Below are 26,321 nucleotides of genomic sequence, written 5' to 3' on the forward strand. Positions count from 1 at the left end.
CAGAGGTTCCGGACCCCGCCTGATATCACCTCGGCCTCCGAACCTGAGCTACGTCACCAAGACCACCTTCTGTGACTCCGTGGTCCCTGGGACTCCTCCGCTGCCTTCACTTGCACGGACTGTTCTACTGCCCATCAGTGCTTCAGCTGCCGGACTCCCTACCACCATCTCAGAGAGTTCGGTCCAGTGGATCCACCTCCTGGGTCTGCCCGACCGCCCGGCCGTGACAGTAAGATCAGGCCATGGATCCCGCTGCTGCACTAATGGCCCTGCAAGAGGAACTCCAACGCCAGCGTGAAGTCCAGACCCGCATGCTGCAATTCATGACCTCCGTGGACACCCGCCTGTACACATTACAAGCATCAATGACGCCTGCGGCACCCAGGTCCCCCGCCAGGCAAGCCATGGCTCCCGTACCAGTGGCAGCCTCTTCAGATGCTTCCCGACTCCGTTTGGCGTCTCCTCCTCGGTATGCTGGAGATCCCAAGACCTGCAGGGGCTTCATAAACCAATGTTCCCTTCACTTCACGCAGCTGCCACATCTGTTCGCCTCCGACCAAGCCAAGGTCGCCTTTATAATGTCCCACCTAGAGGGCGAGGCGCTGGCGTGGATGAACCCCTTGTGGGAGAAGGAGGACCCCATGACCAAGGATCTTCAACAGTTCCTACAGGCCTTCCGCAGTACCTTTGACGAGCCAGGACGCGCCTCTGCCTCTGCTTCATCACTCCTCCGCCTACGTCAAGGGACACTGACGGTGGGTCAATACGCCATCCGTTTCCGCACTTTGGCTTCAGAACTCGGGTGGAATAATGAGGCCCTAACAGCCGCGTTCTGGGAAGGACTCTCGAGTCGCATCAAGGATGAGTTGGCGGGTCGGGACGTGCCCTCCACCCTAGATGCACTGATCGCCCTAGCAACTCGTGTGGACATACGGTTTCAGGAGCGCTCCAAAGAGCTATCTCGGGAGAGACGCCCGGTACGGCATTCTCCTCCTCCGCAGAAGTCCTCCGTTCCTCAGTCATCAACAGCTGGGATTCCCGTCCACGAGCCCATGCAGATCGACCGAGTGCGGCAGTCTGAACGACGTCGAGCAGAGCGGCTCGCCCAGGGCCTCTGCTTTTACTGTGGTGAGGACACCCACCTGCTACGCTCCTGTCCAGAGAGGCCGGGAAACTCCAAAGCCTAGGGTTGGTAGGAGAGGCCACCCTAGGTGCTGGGACTCTCTCAGACCCGGTTATGTGGACTGTGCAAGTGTCAACTGGAGAGACGCGGTTCACGGCTGAGGCCTATCTTGATTCCGGGGCAGCAGGCAATTTCATCCAGCAAGCCACCGTGGACAAATACCAGGTGCCTGTTATCCCACTCAACAAGCCCCTGGTGATTGCCTCTGTGGATGGGAGACCCCTTTCTGACACCATCTCCTGGACCACCAGGCCGGTTGAACTGCGCATCGGTGCTCTTCACACCGAGAACATCGTCTTCTACGTCCTTCCGCACATGTCCCATCAGATCCTGCTGGGCCTTCCATGGTTACGGACTCACGAACCATCAGTCAGCTGGGGCACTGGCGAAATCACCCGCTGGGGTGCTTCGTGTCATGAGAGATGCCTAAAATCCACACAACCCATCCGACGACCTCCGGTTCCTGAGAACTTACCGGGGCTGCCCTCGGCTTATTGGTCCTTTGCTGATGTCTTTGATAAAAAAGAATCCGAGGTACTGCCGCCACATCGCCCCTACGATTGTGCCATCGACCTGCTCCCTGGAACAACGCCACCACGAGGACGGATATATCCTTTGTCTCCAGCCGAAACAAGGGCTATGTCTACTTACATCTCAGAGAGCCTGGCTAGGGGATTCATTCGGAGATCCTCCTCTCCTGCTGGAGCAGGTTTCTTCTTTGTCAAGAAAAAAGAGGGCGATTTACGTCCCTGCATCGACTACCGGGGTCTGAATCAGATCACTGTTAAGAACAAGTACCCTCTGCCGCTCATCCCCGAATTGTTTGACCGGCTTAGAGGAGCCCGTCTGTTCACCAAGCTGGATCTTCGGGGTGCTTACAATCTGGTGCGCATCCGCTCTGGTGACGAATGGAAGACCGCGTTTAATACGCGCGATGGACATTATGAGTACTGCGTGATGCCCTTCGGCCTGTGTAACGCTCCTGCCGTCTTCCAAGAACTGGTGAACGACGTGTTCCGAGACCTCCTCTACACCTGTGTGGTAGTATATCTAGATGACATCCTTGTCTTCTCTCCGGACCTCCCAACCCACAGAGAGCACGTACAGCTGGTTCTACGACGACTAAGAGAGAACCGTCTGTACGCAAAGTATGAGAAGTGTGTCTTTGAGCAGTCTTCTCTCCCCTTTCTGGGGTACATCATCTCTGAGACTGGACTGCAGATGGATCCCAAGAAGGTCTCCGCCATTCTCAACTGGCCTCCCCCTTCTGGACTGAAGGCAATCCAACGCTTCCTGGGATTCGCCAACTACTACCGCCAATTCGTCCCTCACTTCTCTGCTCTGACTGCACCACTTTCCGCTTTGACTAAGAAAGAGGCAAATCCAAAGGACTGGTCGCCTGCGGCCGACGCCGCGTTTGGCTCTTTGAAGCGGGCTTTTGCTTCCTCGCCTGTACTTCACCGTCCGGAGCTAAACCGCCAGTTCACCTTGGAGGTGGATGCCTCCTCCTCAGGAGCCGGAGCAGTGCTCATGCAGAAGTCCTCCTCCGGGAAGATGGTGACTTGCGGATTCTTCTCCAAGGGCTTCTCAGCGCCTGAACGCAACTATACCATCGGGGACCGAGAGCTCTTGGCAGTCAAACTGGCACTGGAGGAATGGCGCTACCTCCTGGAAGGTGCAGTGTATCCCGTGATCATCTACACGGACCACAAGAACCTAGAATACCTGCGGTCCGCTCAGCGCCTGAACCCACGGCAAGCCAGGTGGTCCTTATTCTTTGCCAGGTTCGACTTTCAGCTTCACTTCCGACCCGCGGACAAGAATGTACGCGCTGATGCCTTGTCCAGGTCTTTCATGCCCATGGAGCAGGAGGAAGAGACTACCCAACCCATCATCTGTCCTAGCAACATCATTCCGGTGGCCCCTGTCACCCTAGCCCAGATACCGCCCGGGAAGACCTATGTCTCCGATACCGACAGGCAAAAAGTGTTACACTGGGGTCATGCCTCAAAAACAGCCGGGCATGCTGGTCAGAAGAGAACATGGGGTGCGATTGTACGCCATTACTGGTGGCCATCCCTTCGCACGGACGTCGCTGCTTTTGTCTCTGCCTGCTCCTCCTGTGCCAGGAACAAGACGCCCAAACACTTGCCCCATGGCCGTCTTCTGCCTTTACCGATACCCTCAGTCCCGTGGCAACACATAGCAATGGACTTTATTACGGACTTGCCATTATCCTCCGGGCACACAGTCATATGGGTCGTGGTTGATCGATTCTCCAAAATGGCCCACTTCGTTCCTATGGCCGGACTGCCCTCTGCTCAGGAACTCGCGGAAGCCTATATACATCACATCTTCCGCTTGCATGGCTTTCCATCCCACATAGTGTCCGACAGAGGAACTCAGTTCACCTCCCGCTTCTGGAGGGCTCTATGCAAACATCTGGGAGTGACTCTGGACTTTTCTTCTTCTTACCATCCTCAGTCTAACGGCCAAGTGGAGAGGGTCAATCAAATCGTGACCTCATACCTACGTCACTATGTCAACGCCCATCACGACGACTGGTCCTCGCTTCTGCCTTGGGCTGAATTCTCCCATAACCACCACGTCAGTGAGTCATCCTCCGAATCTCCCTTCCATGTTGTTTACGGACTCCAGCCCGCCGTCCCATTGCCTATATCCCCTTCATCGGATGTCCCGGCTGCTGATACTGCAGTTCGTGACTTTGCTACCATTTGGGACTCTGTCAAAGCGTCCCTTGGGCGCGCTTCCCAGCGGATGAAGAAACACGCTGACAAGAGACGTCTGGATCCTCCGTGTTTCTCTCCTGGTGACCTGGTCTGGCTTGCTTCCCAGTACATCCGATTGAAGATACCTTCCTACAAGCTGGGTCCTCGCTACATCGGGCCGTTTAAGGTCCTCAGCAAGATCAATGAGGTATCCTACAAGCTACAGCTCCCGGCCACGATGAGGATACCCAACTCCTTCCACGTCTCTCTGCTCAAGCCGGTTGTCCTTGGTCCCTTCTCCGCTGCTGCCAGTCCGGCCCCTCCTCCTATTGCCGATGATGACATCTATGCGGTAAGGGATATCGTGGCCATGAAGACCGTACGAGGTCGACAGTTCTTCCTGGTGGACTGGGAAGGGTATGGTCCTGAGGATAGGTCTTGGGAGCCCAGGGAGAACGTGGGCACTCCTCTTATCCGTGCCTTCATGTCCCGGTTGCGGGGAGGGGGGCGTGGGGGGGGGGGTACTGTCACGCTCCCCGGGTCCTCACCCCCGTTCCCCGGCTCACCTGCCACGCTCTCCGCTCCCCAGTCACCGGATTCCGTCCGTCCCAGGGCTCCGGGCCCCCGATCCCGGCGCCCGACAGCTTCCCTGGACCTGGCCGGCTCCCCTGCGTCCTCCTCGCAGCCTCCTTCCCTGGCTTCTGGCACCCGGGCGGCGCGCATGCGCATTAGGGCGCGCGCGCGGTCACTGACCCTTTCTTAAAGGGCCAGCGTCCATTAACAGGAAATGAGGTTGCACAGGTACAGGGTATATAGGGGGTCATTGTCCAAGGGGGCGGGGCCTGATCTTCGTGTTCCCTGAGCTAGGAGTCAGGTCTCTTGGTGTTTATGTGCCTGTACTCACCTATCTGTCTTTGTAGAGCCGTACCTGCCTCGCCATCCAGTCTGCCGTGTCCTGATCCCCGCACGCTGTCCGTCTGCCATCTGACAGTCCGTACCATCCCGGATCCCTGCGGTGACCCGTCATCTTGCTCCAGAGGTTCCGGACCCCGCCTGATATCACCTCGGCCTCCGAACCTGAGCTACGTCACCAAGACCACCTTCTGTGACTCCGTGGTCCCTGGGACTCCTCCGCTGCCTTCACTTGCACGGACTGTTCTACTGCCCATCAGTGCTTCAGCTGCCGGACTCCCTACCACCATCTCAGAGAGTTCGGTCCAGTGGATCCACCTCCTGGGTCTGCCCGACCGCCCGGCCGTGACAGGTAGCTAGCAAAGTCTTTGCTGATCCATGATTTGTACATCTTGGATCGTTTTTAAAAACACAGCAAGGGGACTCCAAGCGGAGTCTCCCTTTTTTCAAAAAATTGGGCCCCACAGACACCACTAAAGTGGCATCACTTGTGCCCCATTTGCAAACTTGATAGGTAGATTTGCATCAAGCACATTCCAAATCCACAAGCCTTTACTCTCCCCAGGATGACACAGGGGTAGTAAAGTCCTTGCAGATCCATGACTTGTTCATCTTGATGAACGTTAGTCTGTCCACATTGTCACTGGACAGACGCATGCGCTTATCTGTCAGCACACACCCAGCAGCACTGAAGACACGTTCAGAGACAACGCTGGCAGCTGGACACGACAAGTTCTCCAAGGCTTAAGTGGCGAGCTCAGGCCATTTTTCAAGATTTGAAGCCCAAAAGGAGCAAGGCTCCAGTTGCAAAGTCATGGCATCGATGTTCATTTGGAGATACTCCTGTATCATCCTCTCCAGCCATTGACTATGTGTCAGACTTCTTGTCTCTAGTGGCCTTGCAAAGGATGGTCTAAAAGAATTATGAAACGATTCAATAAAATTGCTGTTACCAGCACCAGAAACGGTGTTACTGGTACGGTTAGACTGTTGATGACGAGACAGTCCCATGTTTGTCAAGTTACAACTGGGAGATTCACTCCGTGCACCACTAGTGTTTGCTGGAAAAGCCGAGCTAAGATCGAGCAACAGCTTCTGCTGATACTCCTGCATACGTGCGTCCCTTTCTATGGCTGGAATTATTTCACAAAATTTGGACTTGTATCGGGGATCTAATAGTGTGGAAACCCAGTAGTCATCATCACTTCTAATTTTGACAATCTGAGCATCATGTTGTAGGTAGTACAGCAAGAAGGCGCTCATGTTGCGCATCTTGCGCATCCATGCGGACCAAGTCCTCGCTGTGTTTGTGGCATAGAGGTGCTAACCGTGCTTTCTTCCTCTGACATCTCCCCCCAACCTCGTTCAACCGAAATTTGACCAAGGTCTCCCTCATCTGCTGAGTCTTCCATGTCCATCGAGAGTTCGTCCTCCCTTTCTTCCTGGTCTCCTGCACCTTCCTCAACATTTTGGCTGCTACCATGCGCCCTTGTTAATCCCTCTCCCCCACCGTCCCATGCCTGCCGCCTTGGTGATAATGAACGTCTGGACCTTGTAGATGTTGGTATCCCTTATCCCTTGCGCATATGAATCTTGTACTTCCTCCCCTTCCTCTTGTCCCATCCCCTGACTCCGAATAGTGTTTAGCGTGTGCTCCAGCATGTAAATGACTGGAATTGTCATGCTGATAATGGCATTGTCAGCGCTAAACATATTCGTCGCCATGTCGAAACTGTGCAGAAGGGTGCATAGGTCCTTGATCTGAGACCACTCCATCAGCGTGATCTTCCCCACCTCTGCATCTCGTTGGCCCAGGCTATACGTCATAACGTGTTGCACCAGGGCTCGGCGGTGCTGCCACAGTCGCTGTAACATGTGGAGAGTCGAATTCCAGCGTGTCGCCACATCGCATTTCAGGCGATGAACCGGCAGGCCAAAAGACTTCTGGAGCAATGCAAGTCAGTCAGCTGCGGCGGTTGAACGGCAGAAGTGAGCAGAGAGTGACCGTGCCCTGTGCAGAAGCCCATCTAGGCCGGGATAGTGGATTAAAAATTGCTGGACAACAAGGTTCAACACGTGAGCCATACAATTCACGTGTGTCACCTTGCCCCGGCGAAGGGCCGTACCCAGGTTTGCAGTATTGTCGCACACGACCTTCCCTGGCTGCAGTTTGAGTGGAGACAACCATTTACGAAACTCGGACCGCAGAGCTGACCACAACTCATCCGCTGTGTGACTTTTATTTCCAAGACATTTCAAGCTACAGACTGCCTGATGCCGTTGAACTCTGCTGCTAGCATAGTAAGGTGTGCAGGATTCCTTGTGCGCAGTTGCAACGCGGGTTGCCTGACCAGGCAGGCTTGGGGCGGAGGTGGAGGACCCAGACGAGGTTGAGGAGGCAGAAGCAGTGGAGGAACTTCGACATACAGAGGATTGACGCACAAGTTGTGGGGACGACAAGACTTGTTCAGCAGACCCTTCTCCATCTATCACCATAGTTACCCAGTGCCCAGTCAGCGACATGTAACGCCCCTGTCCATGCTTACTTGTCCAAGTATCGGTGGTGAAATGCACCCGTTCACACACAGAGTTTCTCAAGGAAGCGGTGATGTTGTGTGCGACATGCTGGTGTAGCGCAGGCACACCTTTCTTGGAGAAGTAGTGGCGACTGGGCATCTGGTACTGGGGCACTGCGAAGGACATAAGGTCTCGAAAATCCTCTGTGTCCACCAGGCGGAAAGGCAGCATTTCCGTAGCCAAGAGCTTACAGAGGGATAAAGTCAACCTCTTAGCTTTGTCATGGCTCGGAGGAAATGGCCTTTTATTTCTCCACATCTGAGGGACCGAGATCTGGCTGCTGTGTGGAGACGGTGGTGAGTAGGGTGTCCCTGTAAAACTGCAGGTCTGTGAGGAAAGTGCAGGCGGAGACATGATGTTGCCTTCATCCAAAGTTGGTGCTCTCGATGTCTGAGAGAGCTGTACACCAGCACTTGTTTCCCCTTCCAAACCAACTGATGACCTACCAAGTAAACTGCCTGTTGTGGTTAAAGTGGTGGAAGGTCTGCGTGGAAGAACAGGTCTGACAGCTGTCCCCACAGTCATAGAAGATGAATAGCGCGCGGATGCACTGGAAGGGGCAGGCGGTGGATGGCCCGCTCCGCTAGGCCGCATTGCAGCACAGTGAGCTTCCCACTGGGACTTATGCTTGTTATTCATGTGACGATTCATGGAAGTTGTCATACTGGTGAGGTTTTGGTCTCTACTTATAGATTGCCGACAACTTTTACAGATCACATGATTTGGGAGATCCTTTGCAAGGTCAAAAAAGGACCAGGCTAGGCAAGGCTTAGAGGACATGCGACCTGCAGAGCCACCCCGACTTGTGCTCAGAGGCAGAGTGGTGGCTGAGGATGCACTTGTAGATGTGCTTCCAGTACTCCAACTCTGTCCAGGAAGGCGCAAGGTAACTTCGTCGTCAGTTGCATCCTCCTCCACCGCCTCTGGTGACCTCCTTGAGTGCCCGACTGAGGGTTGACAGTATGTGGGATCTAGAACTTCATCATCAAGCATTGTGTTTGCACTCCCCTCGCCCTCAGACGTAACCTCTTCCTGCCCTGACTGAATAGTTAAGTTGTCGTCCCAATCTGGTATCTGCGTCTCATCGTCATCAGTATGTTCCTCATTGTTTCCACCAACAGGTGTTACAGTTTGGGAATGAGGGTCTACATTATGCTCGGAAACTTGGTCATCAGGGCCTGAATCTGACTCACAAAGCTTCTGAGCATCACTGCAGACCATTTCCTGGTCTGTACTCACTGTAGCTTGGGAGCAGACCTCTGATTCCCAGCCTATAGTGTGACTGAACAGCTCTGCAGACTCAGCCATCTCTGTTACACCATACTCTGCAGGGCGGGTGGAGACGTGAGAGCTGGGAGAAACAAGTGCGATTCGGATGACAACTCAGAGGAATGTTGTTTTTTGGATTTTGAAGTTGAGGTGGAGGAGAGGCCACTTGTTCAAGCACTTGAGATCCATTCAAGCATGAGCGCATCGTCTACCTTTTGTTCCAGTTGTTTTGTTCCATAAAAAAGGCAGCACATCGGATTGTCCACGGAAAGTAGTACACATCTTACTTTTGCTGGAAGATGGCCTATCTTCAGCAGATGTTAATGTACCTTTCCCACCTTCCCCACGGACACAAACTTTTTTCCCTTTCCAACACGCCTGTTCCCCTTTCCACCAGCATCTGTCCTTTTGCCACTCATTTTGTTAGCGACAAGATTGGACACTTAAAATGTGGTAGCAAAAATTTAGAGGTGGTGTGGATTGCAGAGGTGGTCTAGCTTTATTGACAGCTGAAGAACCAACACTGACTATCCCTGAGAATGCAACTATGGTTCTAAAACTGGCAGCACTGTTTGCTATAAAAATAGCGTAGCAAAATGTGCAGGAGGGGAGAATGCAGAGGTGGTGAAACTTGTTTGGCACCAGTGGGACACCAAGTTACTATAGCAGACACTTTGTGGATGCCACTAAGTTTCAACACTGGTATAAAAATAGCGTAGCAAAATGTGCAGGAGGGTAGAATGCAGAGGTGGTGGAACTTGCTTGGCACCAGTGGGACACTAAGTTACTATAGCAGACACTTTGTGGATGCCACTAAATTTCAGCACTGTTTGCTATAAAAATAGCGTAGCAAAATGGGCAGGAGGGTAGAATGCAGAGGTGGTGGAACTTGCTTGGCACCAGTGGGACACTAAGTTACTATAGCAGACACTTTGTGGATGCCACTAAGTTTCAGCACTGTTTGCTATAAAAATAGCGTGGCAAAAGTGGGCAGGTGGGTACAGTGGCCAGGTTCTGTGGGTACCAGGACAGAAAATGAAGCCTCACTTTCTATCCCTCCTAATGATGAAATGCAGCAAGGAATTCCCTGAGGTTAGGTACACAGACGCAGTTATCTGAAGCTGTATACAGCGTTTCCACGGACCTGCCTGTCAGCTATGGCTCTGAGCGCCTGGAAATCAGGCCTGAAAAGGGCTGAAAAAAACCTGCAGTCCCTAATCTGTACAGCGCTGTGTGTATAGCGTACACAGCAGGAGCGGCGGCAGGAGCAGCGTGAGCGGTGACTGTCACCCACACGCAGAAAGCAGATAATGGCGGTGTGAGGGAAAATAGCCGTATTTATAAGGCAAGGACATGTGACATTCACAGCCTATGACACATGCCCTTGCTTGCCTGGCAAAAAGTACACTTAGCTGTGTGTGTGTCTGTGATTGGCTGACATCCTGGCCCGCCCCACTGCACGCGCGCTTAGGAAAAAAATAAAAAAAAATAATGGCGATCGGCATTCTATCAGCATCACAGATCTTAACCGTGTCCCCCCGCACACTATACGCTGAAATTTGATAATAGTGTGAATCACAGTGACTCACACTATTACAGTGAAAAGCCAGCTAGTAACTAGCTAGGCTTTTTTGCTGATCGAGCCGTTCTCGAACGTAACTCAAGCTATCAAGCTTTTAGCAAAACGCTCGCGTTCGAGTTCGATCTCGAGCACCCCCCAAAAATCACTCGAACATGAAATTGGCGAACCTCGAACATCGCTCATCTCTAATATTTAGTATGGATTATTATCCTGTGATCAATATCATCAAAAAATGTCTTCCCATTCTCACCAAAGATTGTACTATGAAATCCATATTTGACAATGGGGTTAGGTTTGTACCTAAACGAAATCGCAAAATTGGTTCAGTAATTTCCCCTAGTGACCATATGAGCCAAATCAGTGAAAATTTGGAAAACCCGAAAAAATGGCTTTCAACCACAGGTTCTTATACATGTGGTCAGAAAATGTGTGGCCTTTGCAAGTACATGTACCGTACGAAAAAGACAATTTCTAGTGTTACAAAAAGAGAGTATAACATAAAATCATTAATTAATTGTGGAACCACTCATGTCATATATGTCAAAACTTGTACTGCATGTAACATTCAATATGTGGGGAGCACTAGTCGCAATCTGAGGTGTAGAATTTCAGAACATCTATATGATGTTAACAATAAAAAAAGCAGACATCCATCAGGTGCCTCACAGCATTTTATCACCATCTACAGGGGTAACACCGATTGCTTTAAGGTCAACGCTATAGAAAAAATCTCATTGTCTAATAGGGGTGGGGATATAATGAAACTAATGCAGAGGAGGAAATCAAAATGGATTTTTCTATTAGAAACCAGAATAATTTTAGGGATGAATCTGAGGGATGAGCTTAAGAATATTTATTGAAATGTAATTGTGTGTAAATATAATATATTTATGTGTGAATTATATTGAATCTTGCCGCTTTAACTTTGTGTGATGTCACATCCTGCGAGTCTTTTTTAAAATTTCCACTCTAGTTTGCAGTTGTATGGATCAGGATGAAGAGCGCCAGATGCTCGAAACACGTACCATCTCACATGATCTTGTGGATTTTAATGTCCAGGACTTGCTTTTTTTAATGCATATTTAATAAATAGGAGTATTATTTTTACATTGGATGTGGATGCTGGAGTTTCTTCCTTTTCGCTTTTGTTCACAGTGTATATATTTCATACACTGTTTATATTAACAAAATATTCAGTGCACAGGTGTGAAAGATATTTGAGTCATTTAGACTGTATTTTATTTTTGTATTCTTTTGGGGAAAAACATTGCTTAAATTCACAACAGGAATATGGCCTCTCCCCTTTATATGTAACATGACTTTATCAAACACTTAAGAGAATTTTATATTAAAATAAAACATTTTCCATTTTCTGAGTATGAAATTGTCTTCTCACCTTTGTGAGCTCTTTAATGTTTAACATGTTGTTTTGAAATAAAGCATTTCCCAAAATGTCAGCATAGCTATGGTTTCTTTCATATGTGACTTTTTTTATGACTAACCAAACGTGAGTTACACACAAAACTTTTCCCACATTCTGTACATGAGAATGGCTTCTCCCCTGTGTGAGCTCTCTGATGTTTAATAAGACTTGACATCTGATTAAAACATTTCCCACAGTCTGAACATGAAAACGGTTTCTCCCCTGTATGAATCCTTTGATGGGTAACAAGACTTGATTTATGATTAAAACATTTCCCACATTCTGAACATGAATATGGCTTCTCCCCTGTATGAGTTCTCTGATGTGTAACAAGACTTGATTTATAATTAAAACATTTCCCACAGTCTGAACATGAAAATGGCTTCTCCCCCGTGTGAGCTCTCTGATGTGTGATAAAACTTAATTTGTTTCGAAAACATTTCCCACAATCTACACATAAAAAGGGCATCTCCCCTGTGTGAATTCTCTGATGTTTAATAAGACTTGATGTCTGCTTAAAACATTTCCCACATTCTGAACATGAAAATGGTGACTCCCCTGTGTGAGTTCTCTGATGTGAAACAAGAGTTGATTTATTTGAAAAACATATCCCACATTCTAAACATGAAAATGGCTTCTCCCCTGTGTGAGTTCTCTGATGTGTAAGAAGATGTGATTTACTTACAAAACATTTCCCACATTCTGAACATGAAAATGGCGACTCCCCTGTGTGAGTTCTCTGATGTGTACCAAGAGCTGATTTATTTGAAAAACATGTCCCACATTCTAAACATGAAAATGGCTTCTCCCCTGTGTGAGTTCTCTGATGTGTAAGAAGATGTGATTTACTTACAAAACATTTCCCACATTCTGAACATGAAAATGGCTTCTCCCCTGTGTGAGTTTTCTGATGTGTAACAAGACTAAATTTCTCTCTAAAACATTTCCCACATTCTGAACATGAAAATGGCTTCTCCCCTGTGTGAATTCCCCGATGTTTAATAAGACTTGATGTCTGCTTAAAACATTTCCCACATTCTGAACATGAAAATGGCGACTCCCCTGTGTGAGTTCTCTGATGTGAAACAAGAGTTGATTTATTTGAAAAACATATCCCACATTCTAAACATGAAAATGGCTTCTCCCCTGTGTGAGTTCTCTGATGTGTAAGAAGATGTGATTTACTTACAAAACATTTCCCACATTCTGAACATGAAAATGGTTTCTCCCCTGTGTGAGTTTTCTGATGTGTAAGAAGATGTGATTTACTTTCAAAACCTTTCCTGCATTTTGAACATGAAAATGATGACTCCCCTGTGTGAGTTGTCTGATGTCTAACAAGTCTTGATTTTTCTGCAAAACACTTCCCACATTCTGCACATGCATATGGCTTCTCCCCTGTGTGACTTCTCTTATGTACAACAAGGGATGATTGACAATTGAAATATCTACCACACTCTGAACATGAAAATATCTTCTTTCCTTTGCTAGTTCTAACATCTTTTCTGTGACTTTTATTTTCCTTAATAGCCTGTGATGAATCAGAAGATGGGACTTCTTTAATAGGATCAGAGGGTCGATCTTTGCTGTGAAACACTGAGGACACCGTTGGGATAATACAATGTTCTTCATATGTGTCGTGTGGCACACCATCATTAAATGATTGAAAATCTGAAGATGCCAGAAGTCCCTCTGATCTCCTAATACAGTCATCTGCGAAGAATAACACTTTTAGTACTTTTCAATAATATAAACTTAGAAATAGTTTCCTTAAATTATATAAAATGTTCAATAAAAGTTACAAGTCATGTTGTACAATTCGATAATACACTGTTGTTGGTATTCTAAGCAAAGAGCACAGAGCAAGGACCCCTAGATAATGATAACAGGTCACCAGGATTGGCACTAGCAGTTACCAATTTACTGTTAAATTCAGCATCTTCCTAGGTCCCTAGGTTAATGGCTCAGAGTGTCAGTCACTGCTATTTTGTAGTAAGACCTCAGCGGAGAATCATAAATGAATCTGTCAGTCAGTACTATTAGGTGAGTCTGTCCGACACAATTCCTGACAGCCACATGCATTTTCCTGCAGAACGGAGGAACACTGCGATTATGCATGAGGAAGCTCTGACTTTGTAGAAAGTCAAAATTGGGGAAGTAAATTTGTAAGGTGTTTTTCTCGTGTTGTTAAAAAAAGCGGGAGAATGTGATAAATGAATACACACAGCTATACACCTCATCCCGTGACCTCACCCCTGCTGTACTACAGAACACCAGTGACTGTCTGTCCGCAATCTCCATCACCATGTTTGCTCTCTATCTGAAACTTAACCTTACCAAAACTGAACTTCTTCTACTCCCTCCGTCTACTAATATCCATAAGGCCTTGTGCGCACTAGAAAATGGAATTTTCTTAAGAAAATTCCGCAGGCACTGAAAGATTTCCACACCCGCGGAAAAACACCGCAAAAAAAAAAAAAAAAAATGCACCGAAATCCGCATGCATTTTGTTGTGGTTTTGGTGCGGTTTTTCCGCAGGTTGGTACATGTGTTTTAATGCATTCAATGCAATAAAGCACCTTGAAAAGAAAAAAAAAAAAGTAATTTCCTTCTGAGATATAGATAGATAGATAGATAGATAATCAATAGATAGAGGACAGATCAATCAACAGATAGAGTCCCTGTGAAGACACACTGCAGTTCTCCCGAGCGGTAATGTGTTCACATTACCGACCGTGAGAAATGACCTGTAGTTACCTCTCTGCAGTCTCGTTACGAGGCTGCATTCAGTGCAGTGTGTCAGACGTGGCTGCAGCAGTCTCCAAGCGTCGTGGGACCTCGGTGCATTACACTGAAGCTGTGTGTTGGGAGAGGTTAATAAAGGGGTGAAAGAGGGGGCTTTTTTGTTATTTTATTTAAAATAAAGGATTTTTCGGTGTGTTTTTTCACTTCACTTACGGGTTAATCATGTAAGCTGTCTCATAGACGCTGCCATGATTAAGCCTGGACTTAGTGGCAGTGATCCGCTGCCATTAACTCGTTATTACCCCGAATTGCCACCGCATCACAGCAAATCGGGAAGAGCCGGGAACACTCCGGAACTGTCGCATAATGGATGCGACAATGCCGGGGCAGCTGCGGGCTGATATTTTCAGCTGCGGGAGGGGGGTGGACATTAACCCTGGCCCTTGCCCTCCCCAGCCTGAGAATACCGGGCCGCCGCTGTGTGTTTACCTTGGCTGGACGGTAAAAATACAGCGGAGCCCACGTTTTTTATATGTTTCTATATGTCTGTGTGTGAGTGCGATATGTGTATGTATTCTATATGTCTGTGTGTGAGTGTGATCTGTGTGTGTGTTTACTCTCTGCTCCGCTTCCTCTTCTTGCCATATTGACATCACTTCCCTGCAAAACGCAGGGCAGTGATGAACATTATGTCCTGAAAAACGCGAAATACCACAGGGAATAACACAGGAAAACGCAGGAAAACGCAGTGAAACACACAGAATTTGCTACCTGCGTTATTCCCTTTAGGATTTCACGATTACATTACAGTCAATGGAGTGAAATCCCGCAGCTATCTGTGGAAAAGAAGTGACATGCAATTGTTTTTGCTGCGGGAATCCCGCAGCAAAACATGCAGCTGTCAAAATCCGCCGAGAGACACAGCATTTTTTTTCCCATAGGATTTGCTGGTGAATCACTGCAGAGATGTTATGAACATTTTCTGCAGCGAAACATGCAGCAAATCCGTGGGTAATCCACGGGAGATTCCGTCTAGTGCGCACAAGGCCTAAACCTGACATTTCCATCTGTGTGCCACAGACTCGCTGTCAGGGTGTTATGCTTGCTTCCTTCATCTGCTATATGCCATCTCTTGCCTGCTCGCTGCCTTTACCTAAAGAACATTTCTAGAATCCGCCCCTTTCTCACCATGGAAACAACAAAAATCCTCACTATGGCCCTGACCCATTTCCGCCTCAATTACTATAATTCTCTATTAATTGGCCTCCACCTCACTAGACTTTCCCCTTCTCCAGTCCATTCTCAATGCTGCATCCAGAGTCACCTATACGGCTAATCGTTATTCAGGCTCTGTGCCAGTCATTGCTATAATGCTTGCGGTCAATGTAGAGGCAGCAAGCAGGAGTAATGAACCCACTGGACTATAGCGGGACCTTGGCTTACCCTTTAGAGAGAGGGCCTTAACTAAGCGCCTACCGCAAAGCGAACAGCAGGTTGGCTCTCAAGGTATTGACCGTGACTGTGGCAGCTGACCCCCAGGGCAGGTGACGGACACTGGTATACACACAGGTACAGGTGGGGTTGCTGAGGCAGGCTGGACAGGCAGGTATGGACAGGAGTGGTTGGCATGGCAGGGATATACACGTATGGGAAGGCAGTTACAGGAAACTGACACAAGGAAAAACGGGGCTTGACAACTAGCTAGTAGACTGAGACACTGACTAACTAGGAGAGATGCGCAGGAACCTCCTCTAATGGGAGGGTGCCTTATATACATACTGCCCCTCGCCATAAGCAGAGTGCGGGGGAGGACGCGGCCTGGCCAGTAAGTCGGTGTCTCTGTAGGGACGCTGGCCGTACAATTGCACTGGCTGCCCATACGTTATACAATCCAATTTAAATTGCTTGTTCCCACCCACAAAGCTCTTCATAGCACGGCACCCCCTAAATCTCCACCTTTATCTCTGTCTAATACCCTACCTGTTCTCCATGCTCCACAAATGACTTTTGGCTAACACCTACACTAATCCAAATGGATTTTTTCTGGCTCCAAAATTAATCCCAAGATGCACCAATCCTCTGGAATTCTCTACCCCAAGAAACTAGGAAGATCCACAACTGCACAGCTTCAGATGCTTGCTAAAAAGACATCTTTTTAGGGTAGCCTATTCCCCTTCATAATCAAAGTCAATTCATATATATCCCCTCCACTATTTTTCAGAACATAATTCTCCCTCAAACTCCACCGCATCCAAAAGCATTACAAAGATCGGCTGGTGACCGGCTCATGCAGACTTATGATTGTTTGTGCATGAACCTCTGAATTGTAAAGTGCTGTGGAATATGTTGGCGCTTTAGAAATAAAGATTAGTATTACTATAATATAAGCATTACTCTTCTGTTGAATCCATTGCCATTTCAGGGCTACAACTTTACCGCTCTTCTCCCGTCTGGGTCTGACAATCAGGTGCAGAATAATGCTGCTATACTCCGTACAAGCGATCTAGGCAGCCATCTTATGTAACCAACTAATAGGACACGTGCAGGATACGTGGCGAGGGCTGGATGGCCGCCTCTGTATCTGGCCTGTGAACAGCAACATATTTCCACACCAATTCTAATAAACCCTTATATTTTAAAGAGGTGTCCGGCACCACTCTGTATCTGGAGGTTTTGTACATGTGTCCTATTTGAGAATATCCCTGCACATTAGTGCTGTAGTCCACTAATATACAAGGTATCAATGATTGACCAGTATAAATAATATGGAAAATGTGCACATTCCACCATAAACTGCACATTCCCTGTGTCTAGGATGTATGGGAAACCTCTTAGGCCCTGTGCGCACTGGAAAACTCTGAAAGATTACCACACTTGCGGTAAAAAAAACGCGGCAAACCGCACCCGAAAACCGCATGCGGTTTGCCGCGTGCGGGTTGGTACATGTGCTTTAATGCAATCAATGCAATAAAGCACATTGAAAAAAATAAATAAATAAATTTCCTTCGGAGATAGATAGCAGACAGATAAATAGACGGATAGAGAAGGATAGATAGATAGATAGATAGATAGATAGAGTCCCTGTGAGCACACGCTGCTTTTCTCCCGAGCGGTAGTGTGTTCACATTACCGGCCGTGGGAAATGACCTGTGGTTACCTCTGCTGTCTCGTTGCGAGGCTGCATTCAGCAGTGTGTCAGACGCGGCTGGATGCAAGCATCGCAGGACGTGGATTACGCCGGAGCTGTGTGTTTCGGGGGGGGTTAATAAAGGGGTGAACCAGGGGCTTTTTTGTGTTTTATTTAAAATAAAGGATTTTTCGTTGTGTGCTTATTCGCTTTACTTACGTGTTGATCATGTCAGCTGTCTCATAGACGCTGCCATGATCAAGCCTGGACTTAGTGGCGGCGATCCGCCGATAACTCCTTATATTACCCTGATTGCCACCGTATCACGGCAACAGGAAGAGCCGGGGACACTCCGGTACTGCCGCATAATGGGTGCAACAGTCCTGGGGCAGCTGCGGGCTGATATTCTCGGCTGCGGGAGGGGAGAGCATTAACCCTGCCCCTCGCCCTCTCCAGCCTGAGAATACCGGGCCGCCGCTGTGTGCTTAGCTGGCTGGACGGTAAAAATACGGCGGAGGCCACGTGTTTTTTTTTCTATATAACCGTTTGCTTTCTATGTGTATTCTATATGTCTGTGTGTGAGTGCGATGTGTGTGTGTTTACTCTCTGCTCCGCTTCCTCTTCCTGTCATAATTACATCACTTCCCTGCAAAACGCAGTGCAGCGATGAACAATACCGCAGGTAAACCGCGAAATACCGGAGGGAATAATGCAGGAAAACGCAATGAACCGCACAGAATTTGCTGCCTGCGTTATTCCCTGCGGGATTTCACGATTACATTGCAGTCAATGAAGTGAAATGCCGCAGCGACATGCGGAAAAGAAGTGACATGCAATTGTTTTTGCTGCGGGAATCCCGCAGCAAAACATGCAGCTGTCAAAATCTGCATAGTGCGCACAGCATTTTTTTTTTCCCATAGGTTTTGCTGGTGATTCACTGCAGAGATGTTATGAACATAACATTTTTAGGATAATAAGTTTTGTTCATTCTTTTTAGTCCCACATTGTAGCAGCTGCTGAATGAGAAGAATCTGTGACTTCTCTGCATTTAGTGGTCACTACTCACCTGGGCGGTTATCTGTAGGAATCTCCTCTTTACTCCGCTCATCACCCCTCACATATGTCTCTGTAGTATTAATATGGGTCAGATCTTCACCCTGAAACAAATATTGTAAAAGTCACAGACAGATGGAGAAGTCCCATCTATGACCAGCTCTAATCCTGCCATCTCCACCGCTCTCATTACACAAGTATAACACATATAATACTGGAGGATAAAACAAGACTGAGCACAAGACCTTCACAGCCGTCTACACATCATAGGGAGATTTCATGGCCCCTTCTCTCCATCTACCTGATGATCCTGAGGAACATCGGGATCTTCTTGTTTACAGTCCTGTGGGAGAAGAGGACGGGGACATCTCTCTGGTGTTGTCCTCTTACTGGATAGACCTGGAGGAGACACATACAGGGGCTGAATTCATTCCTTACATACAGATAATTATAGGCCGTGTGTATTTAGTCCTGTCTATTACCTGGTGATGTGAGGGGCTGGGGAACCTCCATCATGACGTCCTTGTACAGATCTTTGTGTCCTTCTAAATACTCCCACTCCTCCATGGAGAAATAGACGGTGACGTCCTGACACCTTATAGGAACCTGACACATACAATGATACCGTCACCCCCGATCCCTTCATAGCGTTACTGTATAATGTCCCAGCATTCCCAGCAGTGTCACCTCTCCAGTCAGCAGCTCAATCATCTTGTAGGTGAGTTCTAGGATCTTCTGGTCATTGATGTCCTCATGTATCGGGGGGTGAGGTGGAGGCCCCGTGATTGGGCTCAGGGGTCTTCCCCATCCCTCAGACACAGGGGCCTGACAGCGCTCACTAGAGGTCTTCTTCACTACTGTGTAATCCTGGTTATGGAGAGACACAGTAAGAAATCTCACTCCAGACATTTCCAGAGTCCTCACCTCTCCAGTTCTGTCCATCTGTTATTCCCATAGATAAGAATGATGTAATGTGACGTCATCAGAACCTCTCACCTCTCCAGTAAGCCGGAAGAGGATCTCTAGGGTGAGGTGTAATATCCTCTCCGCCATCTTGTCCCTGTCCATATCCATCCTTCACGGGGCAATCAGGAGAATTCTCTTCTATAGAGCGATTGTTCTCCCCCAGCATCTAATGTGTATGGAGCCTGAGCCCAGTAATGGGGAATCTCCACACACCTCCTCCTGCAGAGCCGCACACTAGATATATGGTAACATCTAAATCCCAGTAGCCAGAGGGACCTCTGCACACGTCACGCCCATGTGACCAGAAAGGGGCGGGGCTCATATCAAGAAGATACATAATTCTTCTAAGTCCACGTCGGCATAGAGTTGATTATACTAGAAGCGGGGATCTGAGGGTATGACCCCAGATGGGGGTTGCAGGGAGGGCGAAGCCTGCAGGATTATACTGGACAGAAGGAAACATCACCACGCCCACCATACAAGTCGTCACACCTATAGGTCCTTCTACCCACTGGGATTTAGCCACAACCCTAGATATATGGCTGCTCTGTGCTTCCAGGACCTGTGATGATGTCACATGGAGGGGAGGAGTCAGGGGTCACATGATCAGCTCCTCAGTGTATGCAGGGCTCTGCTGTGCTGTTGTCATGGTGCTGGATGAGGGGAAGGTTATGTGTGGGGTCAGGAGGGGTTTACAGTGTGGATGTAGCAGAGCCGTGTGTGTACGAGGTGTACGGAGCGGAGCCGTGTGTGTACGAGGTGTACGGAGCAGAGCCGTGTGTGTACGAGGTGTACGGAGCAGAGCCGTGTGTGTACGAGGTGTACGGAGCAGAGCCGTGTGTGTACGAGGTGTACGGAGCGGAGCCGTGTGTGTACGTGGTGTACGGAGCGGAGCCGTGTGTGTACGAGGTGTACGGAGCGGAGCCGTGTGTGTACGAGGTGTACGGAGCAGAGCCGTGTGTGTACGAGGCGTAGGGAGCGGAGCCGTGTGTGTACGAGGCGTGCGGAGCGGAGCTGTGTGTGTTCAATGTTTAACGTGATAGCATTAGATACAATGCACAACAGAATATCACACATGAAATGATTACATACATGGTTCTGCCAATTTAATATCACAATATAGGTTTAGATACATGGCTCAGCAGAATGTATCTAACATAATAGAATCAGGTACATGGACTGCAAGCTGATTGTTTCTTTTTACTGCACTCTGCACACTGACTGAGCTCTCTTATACCAGTGTAAGGCCTCATTCAGATGTCTGTGTTACATGGATGTGTGAGTGAGGCTGTGTTTTTTGCTGCAGTTTTGTTGTCAGAACTTTCTGACATTTGACTTCCCAGCAAAGTCTATGAGAAGTCAGATGTGCACCTTGCAGTTTGTCAGCGTTTTTTTTTATTTTACAAAAGTTTGTAACAAAAAAGAAGCAGCATGTTCATTCTTTCTTGCATTTTGTGTCAACATTTGTCATGAAAATACAAGGAAAAACGCATGTTATCAAATTGGTGCATTTTACTTGCCTTTTTTGGCACCAATAACGCACAAAAAAATCACCAAAAACGCATCAAAAACGCACCTACATTACAAGCGTTTTTTTACATTTCCAGGCTCTCTCTGACAAGGTGAAGTTTTGGTTGTAGTTTGTGTGCAGAAAAAACTGCAGCGTGCGCATGTAGACTAACATAGCAGAGTTCAGTCTGTGTTCAGAGCACAGAGGCAAGTGTTACAAATTGGCGCCGCCATAGCCAAAACAGCCTGCTGCGGTTCCTGTTACACCAAGGCGTCGGCTTCTGTTTTTGACCATGCCTCGGGTCATCCAGCTGGCTGCTTATTCCTCCACACCCAAGTGTGGAGAGGTGGCTAGTGCACATGCGTGTGCTCATTTCCTCCAGCCAGAACATATGTCCAGTGTTTCGCCTAGTGAGCATGCTCAGCCTGTTAGTTCCATCACTGAGGCCTCAGTTCAGGCTACTGAGCATGCTCACACACTTAGTGCAGTATCTGAGGCTGTCTGGTGAGGACTTCACTGGGCATGTCCATCATGTGGCAGGGCCTGATAGGCTGGATAGTGTCAGGTGCCCTTATGATGTGGCCATTCCGGAGTGGCTCGCAAAAGGCCGCTCCTATGACCTGGCACCCCATCGTTGGTCTTCTGACGATGACTGGTAGGGAGTTTGGGGCAGTGATGTGGTTGTGTCATCAGTGACGTGGCGGGTACGGTTAGGCCGCTGGTGACGTCACTGATGATGTGGCACTCCGCAATTGGCTCCTGTAGACGCCATGTTGTGTGACAAGGTATTTGGGGCGGACCCTAATTATTAAAAGGTACTGAAGAGCGCACCTCAGTGTGCAGTTGTCACACATGTTTGCTCATAGAGCATTGGCAGCCATTGCAGTTCTAGAGCCATTGTACTGGAGGCGGTAGGTAGGGTTAGGCGTCCGGTGTCTGTCGCACCAAGATTCGTGGTGAGGCATGGAAGGGATAGTTGTCCCGCTTCCCCTCCTACCATTCCAGTCTTGCTGTAGCAGTCCAGTGGTGTGAACTGGGATGCACCTACTGTCCCGTACGAGTACGGACAGCTACCCCAAGACTCCCTGTAGTATTAACAGGAGAGGTCCTGGTTTAGGTGTGTGGGCCCTGTGGCATTAACAGGGTTCACAATAGTCCTGGTCCAAGTGACTTTTAACTTGGGTCAGACTTATATTATTTCGGAGCCACCTAGCTCTGTATTATCCGCCTGACCTTCCGGCTACCAGCAGCAGTTTACCATCACTGCACGGTGGACCCCAACTGGCGATTGGGATATTTGCTACCTTCATCCTAATCCTCCAGTCCCCCTGTAACAGAACGACTGCGCTAGGGTCTGTCTGGTATGGAAGATATATAGCAGCCTCATCGGTCATACAGCAGCTTGAGACCAAAGTCAGGTCTTTGGAGCAGTCTGCTCTCGCTGCTGATATGGCTGATGTGGTGGCTCAGGCGGTTGCAACAGTGTCTTCTGCCATCAAGCCCACGCCACCCCTCCCTCACCTCTCGCTGCCCAATAAGTTTTCTGGGGACAACAAGGCGTGTAACGGATTCGTGAACCAGTGCTCAATCCATCTGGAGCAGCTGGTTGCATGGTTCCCTGCAGAGATGTCGAAGGTAGGCTTTGTCATCTCCCTGCTCACAGATAGAGCACTGGAGTGGGCTACACCCTTGTGGGAGAGAGACGACCCCATAGTTCAGAACTCCACTGAGTTCTTGGAGTCCATGTGGCAAGTATTCCTGGGGCCTCTGGTCACTCATAACACGGCCTTACAGCTGCTGACTTTGGAGCAGGGGAGTAGCTCCTCCAGTCAGTACACTGTGAGGTTCAGGACACACGCCACAGAACTTGGGTGGCCAGATAGGACCCTCATTCCTGTTTTTTGGAAGGGGTTGGCCTCGCACATTAAGGATGCATTAGCTTCCCGCAAGGTGCCAACTTCCCTTGAGGGCCTTATGACACTGGCTACCCGTATTGACCTACGAAACTCCGAACGTCAGCTGGGGCGCTGGTCAGGGGTTCGTTCGGCCACTGTGATGGTCTCTCCCACTGCACCTCCCTTAGAGGATGTCCTCGTCCCTATGGACATCTCCAGGGCTGGTGCTGCTTGGTCACCGAGTCGCAAGGGTCCTACCTGTTTTGCTTGTGGGCAGTTCGGTCACTATACAAAACGTTGCCCAAAGCATCAGGCTAAGCGACCGCGATCGGTGACCATAGCTGCTGGCAGATTGGACCAGGCGTCATCCTATAGGGTGACGTTTCCCTGCATCCGTGTCCCTTAAAGGAGCTACCTGGTCCACAAGGGCTCGTGTGGACACAGGTGCTGGGGATAACTTCATCTTCTCCTCTTTTGCCAAGCGGCTTAACATCCCGCTGGTGCAAATGCCAAGGCCAGTGAGAGTCCGTGTGGTGGATGGGTCCTTTTTACCCAAAGTCATTCCCTACAGAACGGTGCCCATTACCCTTGCCATGCCATCTGGGCATAGGTAGACCATTTCTTTCCTGGTTCTCCCTAAGGCTATGTGCACACTAGAAAGTGTCTATTTCTTAAGAAAAATCTGGACCCTCTGAAAGAATCCCGCAACCTAGGTAAAAACAGCAGTAAAACCGCACCTGCGTTTTTGCCGCGATTTGCAGCGGTTTTGCCGCGGATTTACCGCAAGCTGGTCCCCGCGGATTTGTACCATTATCTATGGCAAGAACCGGAGGTACCTGCGGAAAATAAGTGACATGCTCATTCATTCCGCAGCGGAAAATCTGCGGGTAAATCCGCGGTTATTAAGAAACGCAGTGTGCGCACAGCATTTTTTAAAACCCATAGGATTTGCTGGGGAATGACTGCAGCAATGTTAGACACATTTTCTGCAGCAAATCCGCTGGTAAATCCGCAGCGTGCGGCGCACAGGGCCTAAGGGTGCAGATGATATTCTGATGGCCATGCCTTGGCTGAAGTGGCATTGCCCACATATCGAGTGGTCGTCAGGGGAGATTGTGCAGTGGAGCAAGTTTTGTGGCTCCCACTGCAAGTCTCCATCTCCTGCCCGTTGCACAGTAGTACCTGCGACGACTACGAAACATCCGAGTGGGGGGGCCGCTAGAGTGGGGGTATTGTTACAAATCGGCGCCGCCGTAGCCGCAAGCAGCCTGCTGCGGTTCTTGTTCCGCCAAGGCGTTGGCTTCCATTTTTGGCAATGTCTCGGGTCATCCAGCTGGCTGCTTATTCCTCCACGCCCAAGTGTGGAGAGTTGGATAATGCGCATGCATGTGTTGATTTACCCCAGCCAGAGCCTATGTCCAGTGTTTCGTCTAGTGAGCATGCTCAGCCTATTAGTTCCTTTCCTGAGGCCTCAGTTCAGGCTACTTAGCATGCTTACACACTTAGTGCAGTATCTGAGGCTAAGTCCAGTGAGGACTTTATTGGGCATGTCCATGATGTGGCAGGGCCTGATAGGCTGGATAACATCAGGTGCCCTGATCCGGACTGGCTCGCGGAAGCCCGCCCCTATGACCTGTCACCTCATCATTGGGCTTCTGATGATGACTGGTAGGATGTTTGGGGCGGTGCTGTTGTGAAGCCCCGCATGTGCAGTACCGGTGCATACCTTCAGGGACTCCACGTAGCTGGTGCTGGTCACAGGTAGGAAATCTTCGGTTTTGATCGTGACGCCACTCTCAGTATTGCGGTCAGTGGGGACCGCCACTGCAGGTTAGGGGACGCCTGGGGCTGATGGTGTGTGCAGTTAGTTGGAATAGCCTCCTGAGAGTGAGGCAAGCCCCAGGGCCCGGTGTAGGTTTGTAGTACCACAAGGCGCAGAATAACTCCACACAGGCAGAATTGTCTTTCAAGGGCTTTACTCACATTTGATGGCAGGGTGAGTAGCCCGGGCGTAGCTGGGATGAACCAGGCTGGAACCAGGTATCCTTCAGGCTGACTTTATGAGGGTGACTACTGACTCGCCTTCCTTAGCCCTTGGTGGTTTGGGGTGACCCCGACTTTTAGTCCCTATGGGGGTCGCCCAGGGAAGATGCTGCAGCCTCTCTCCCCCTTTTGTTTGCCGTTTGCTTGTTCCCCGGACCAGGCCACTCCAGCTTCTTGCCTCCTGTGACCTATGGGCCCTCACTGCGGTTACGTGGCTGCGGCTTTTGTGGTGTTGTGGTGTGGGCTTTGAGAGCCCCACACCGGCAGGTTTAGCAGAAGAAAGCTGGATCTATCTTCGCTTCGGGATCTGCCGCCCGGTTGGGCCTGGTGCTCTCTAGCAGTCTCCTTACTTCCCACTCCGTGCTTTCTCTCTAGCTGAAGCTGGCTTTCAGGCAGCACTCCTAGTTGACCGTTCTCCCCCGTCAGTAGCCACTGCGCGGGCGCTGTTAGACAGCATCAACCCCACAGGTCTGCTCCTCACTGAGCCCTCTGGAGTTCTCTTCTAACTGACTCACTGCCCCTCCTCTCCTGTTCTTGCCTACGCCACCTAGCAACCAGATTCTCTTACCACACCCCTTGAGAGGAGATGGAGGCTTTTGGCCCCCTCCACTATTCCAGTGAAGGTCAAGGCTTTTCCCCCTCCTGGGATCCCCAGGGGTCCTCTCATGGGTACATGTGTGAGACCTGATCACTATGCGCCTGTGTACCACACCCCTGTCAGCCTTCTGGATTACCTGTGTTGTACTGTCCCAGCATGGGTGCAGTACTCAGTGGTGCCTGACCAGGTCAGGGGCGCCACATTCCCCCTTAGTTATCACCAGCACGTCCTCGGGCTGCAAGACAACATTTTAAAATGCATAAAACATTAAAACATGTAAAACATTTAAAAGCACCAGGTACCATACATCACCACCCTCCACCCACAAGTCCGTTAACCCACCCAAAACCCTTTCACGTTGGCCGCGACTTCAGCCACTTCTGGCAGGATGTAGAGGCGGCTTTCATGGGCTGGTGGTCTTCAGGGTATACCTGGCCTGGTGGATCCGCGCCTTCGGCCTCTTCTGGCAGGATGCAGAGGCGGCCTCCACAGTTGGTGCTGACCAGGTACCCTCTTTGTGGTGGTGAGCCAGGCCCCATAAACAGGCATGCTCTCTGGTTGCAGGTGAGCCAAGGCCCTATATACGGACGGGCTCCTCCTGGTTGCAGACGAGCCAAGCCCCTAAACAGGCTGACTCTGGTGGTGGTGGTGCCCTCTGGTGTAACTATTTACACTGCGAGAGTTTGTGGCTATAGCCAGTTCATAGCCT

At 49.4% G+C, this 26,321-nt stretch overlaps 1 protein-coding gene across 1 annotated transcript in view; it reads right to left on the reverse strand.

Annotated features, from left to right (window-relative positions):
- Positions 1 to 26,321, reverse strand: part of LOC142313037 (uncharacterized) — a 241,709-nt gene that overhangs the window by 100,344 nt on the left and 115,044 nt on the right. Inside the window, exons 5-7 of the mRNA XM_075352023.1 lie at positions 18,902 to 18,997; positions 18,614 to 18,704; positions 11,731 to 13,388 (exon numbers count right to left, since the gene is read on the reverse strand). Of these exons, the coding sequence (XP_075208138.1) occupies positions 11,731 to 13,388; positions 18,614 to 18,704; positions 18,902 to 18,997 (1,845 nt within the window). The remainder of the gene's footprint in view (positions 1 to 11,730; positions 13,389 to 18,613; positions 18,705 to 18,901; positions 18,998 to 26,321) is intronic.

This window comes from Anomaloglossus baeobatrachus, chromosome 5, assembly GCF_048569485.1.
Source record: "Anomaloglossus baeobatrachus isolate aAnoBae1 chromosome 5, aAnoBae1.hap1, whole genome shotgun sequence".
In the NCBI taxonomy this organism is placed as follows: Eukaryota; Metazoa; Chordata; class Amphibia; order Anura; family Aromobatidae; genus Anomaloglossus; species Anomaloglossus baeobatrachus.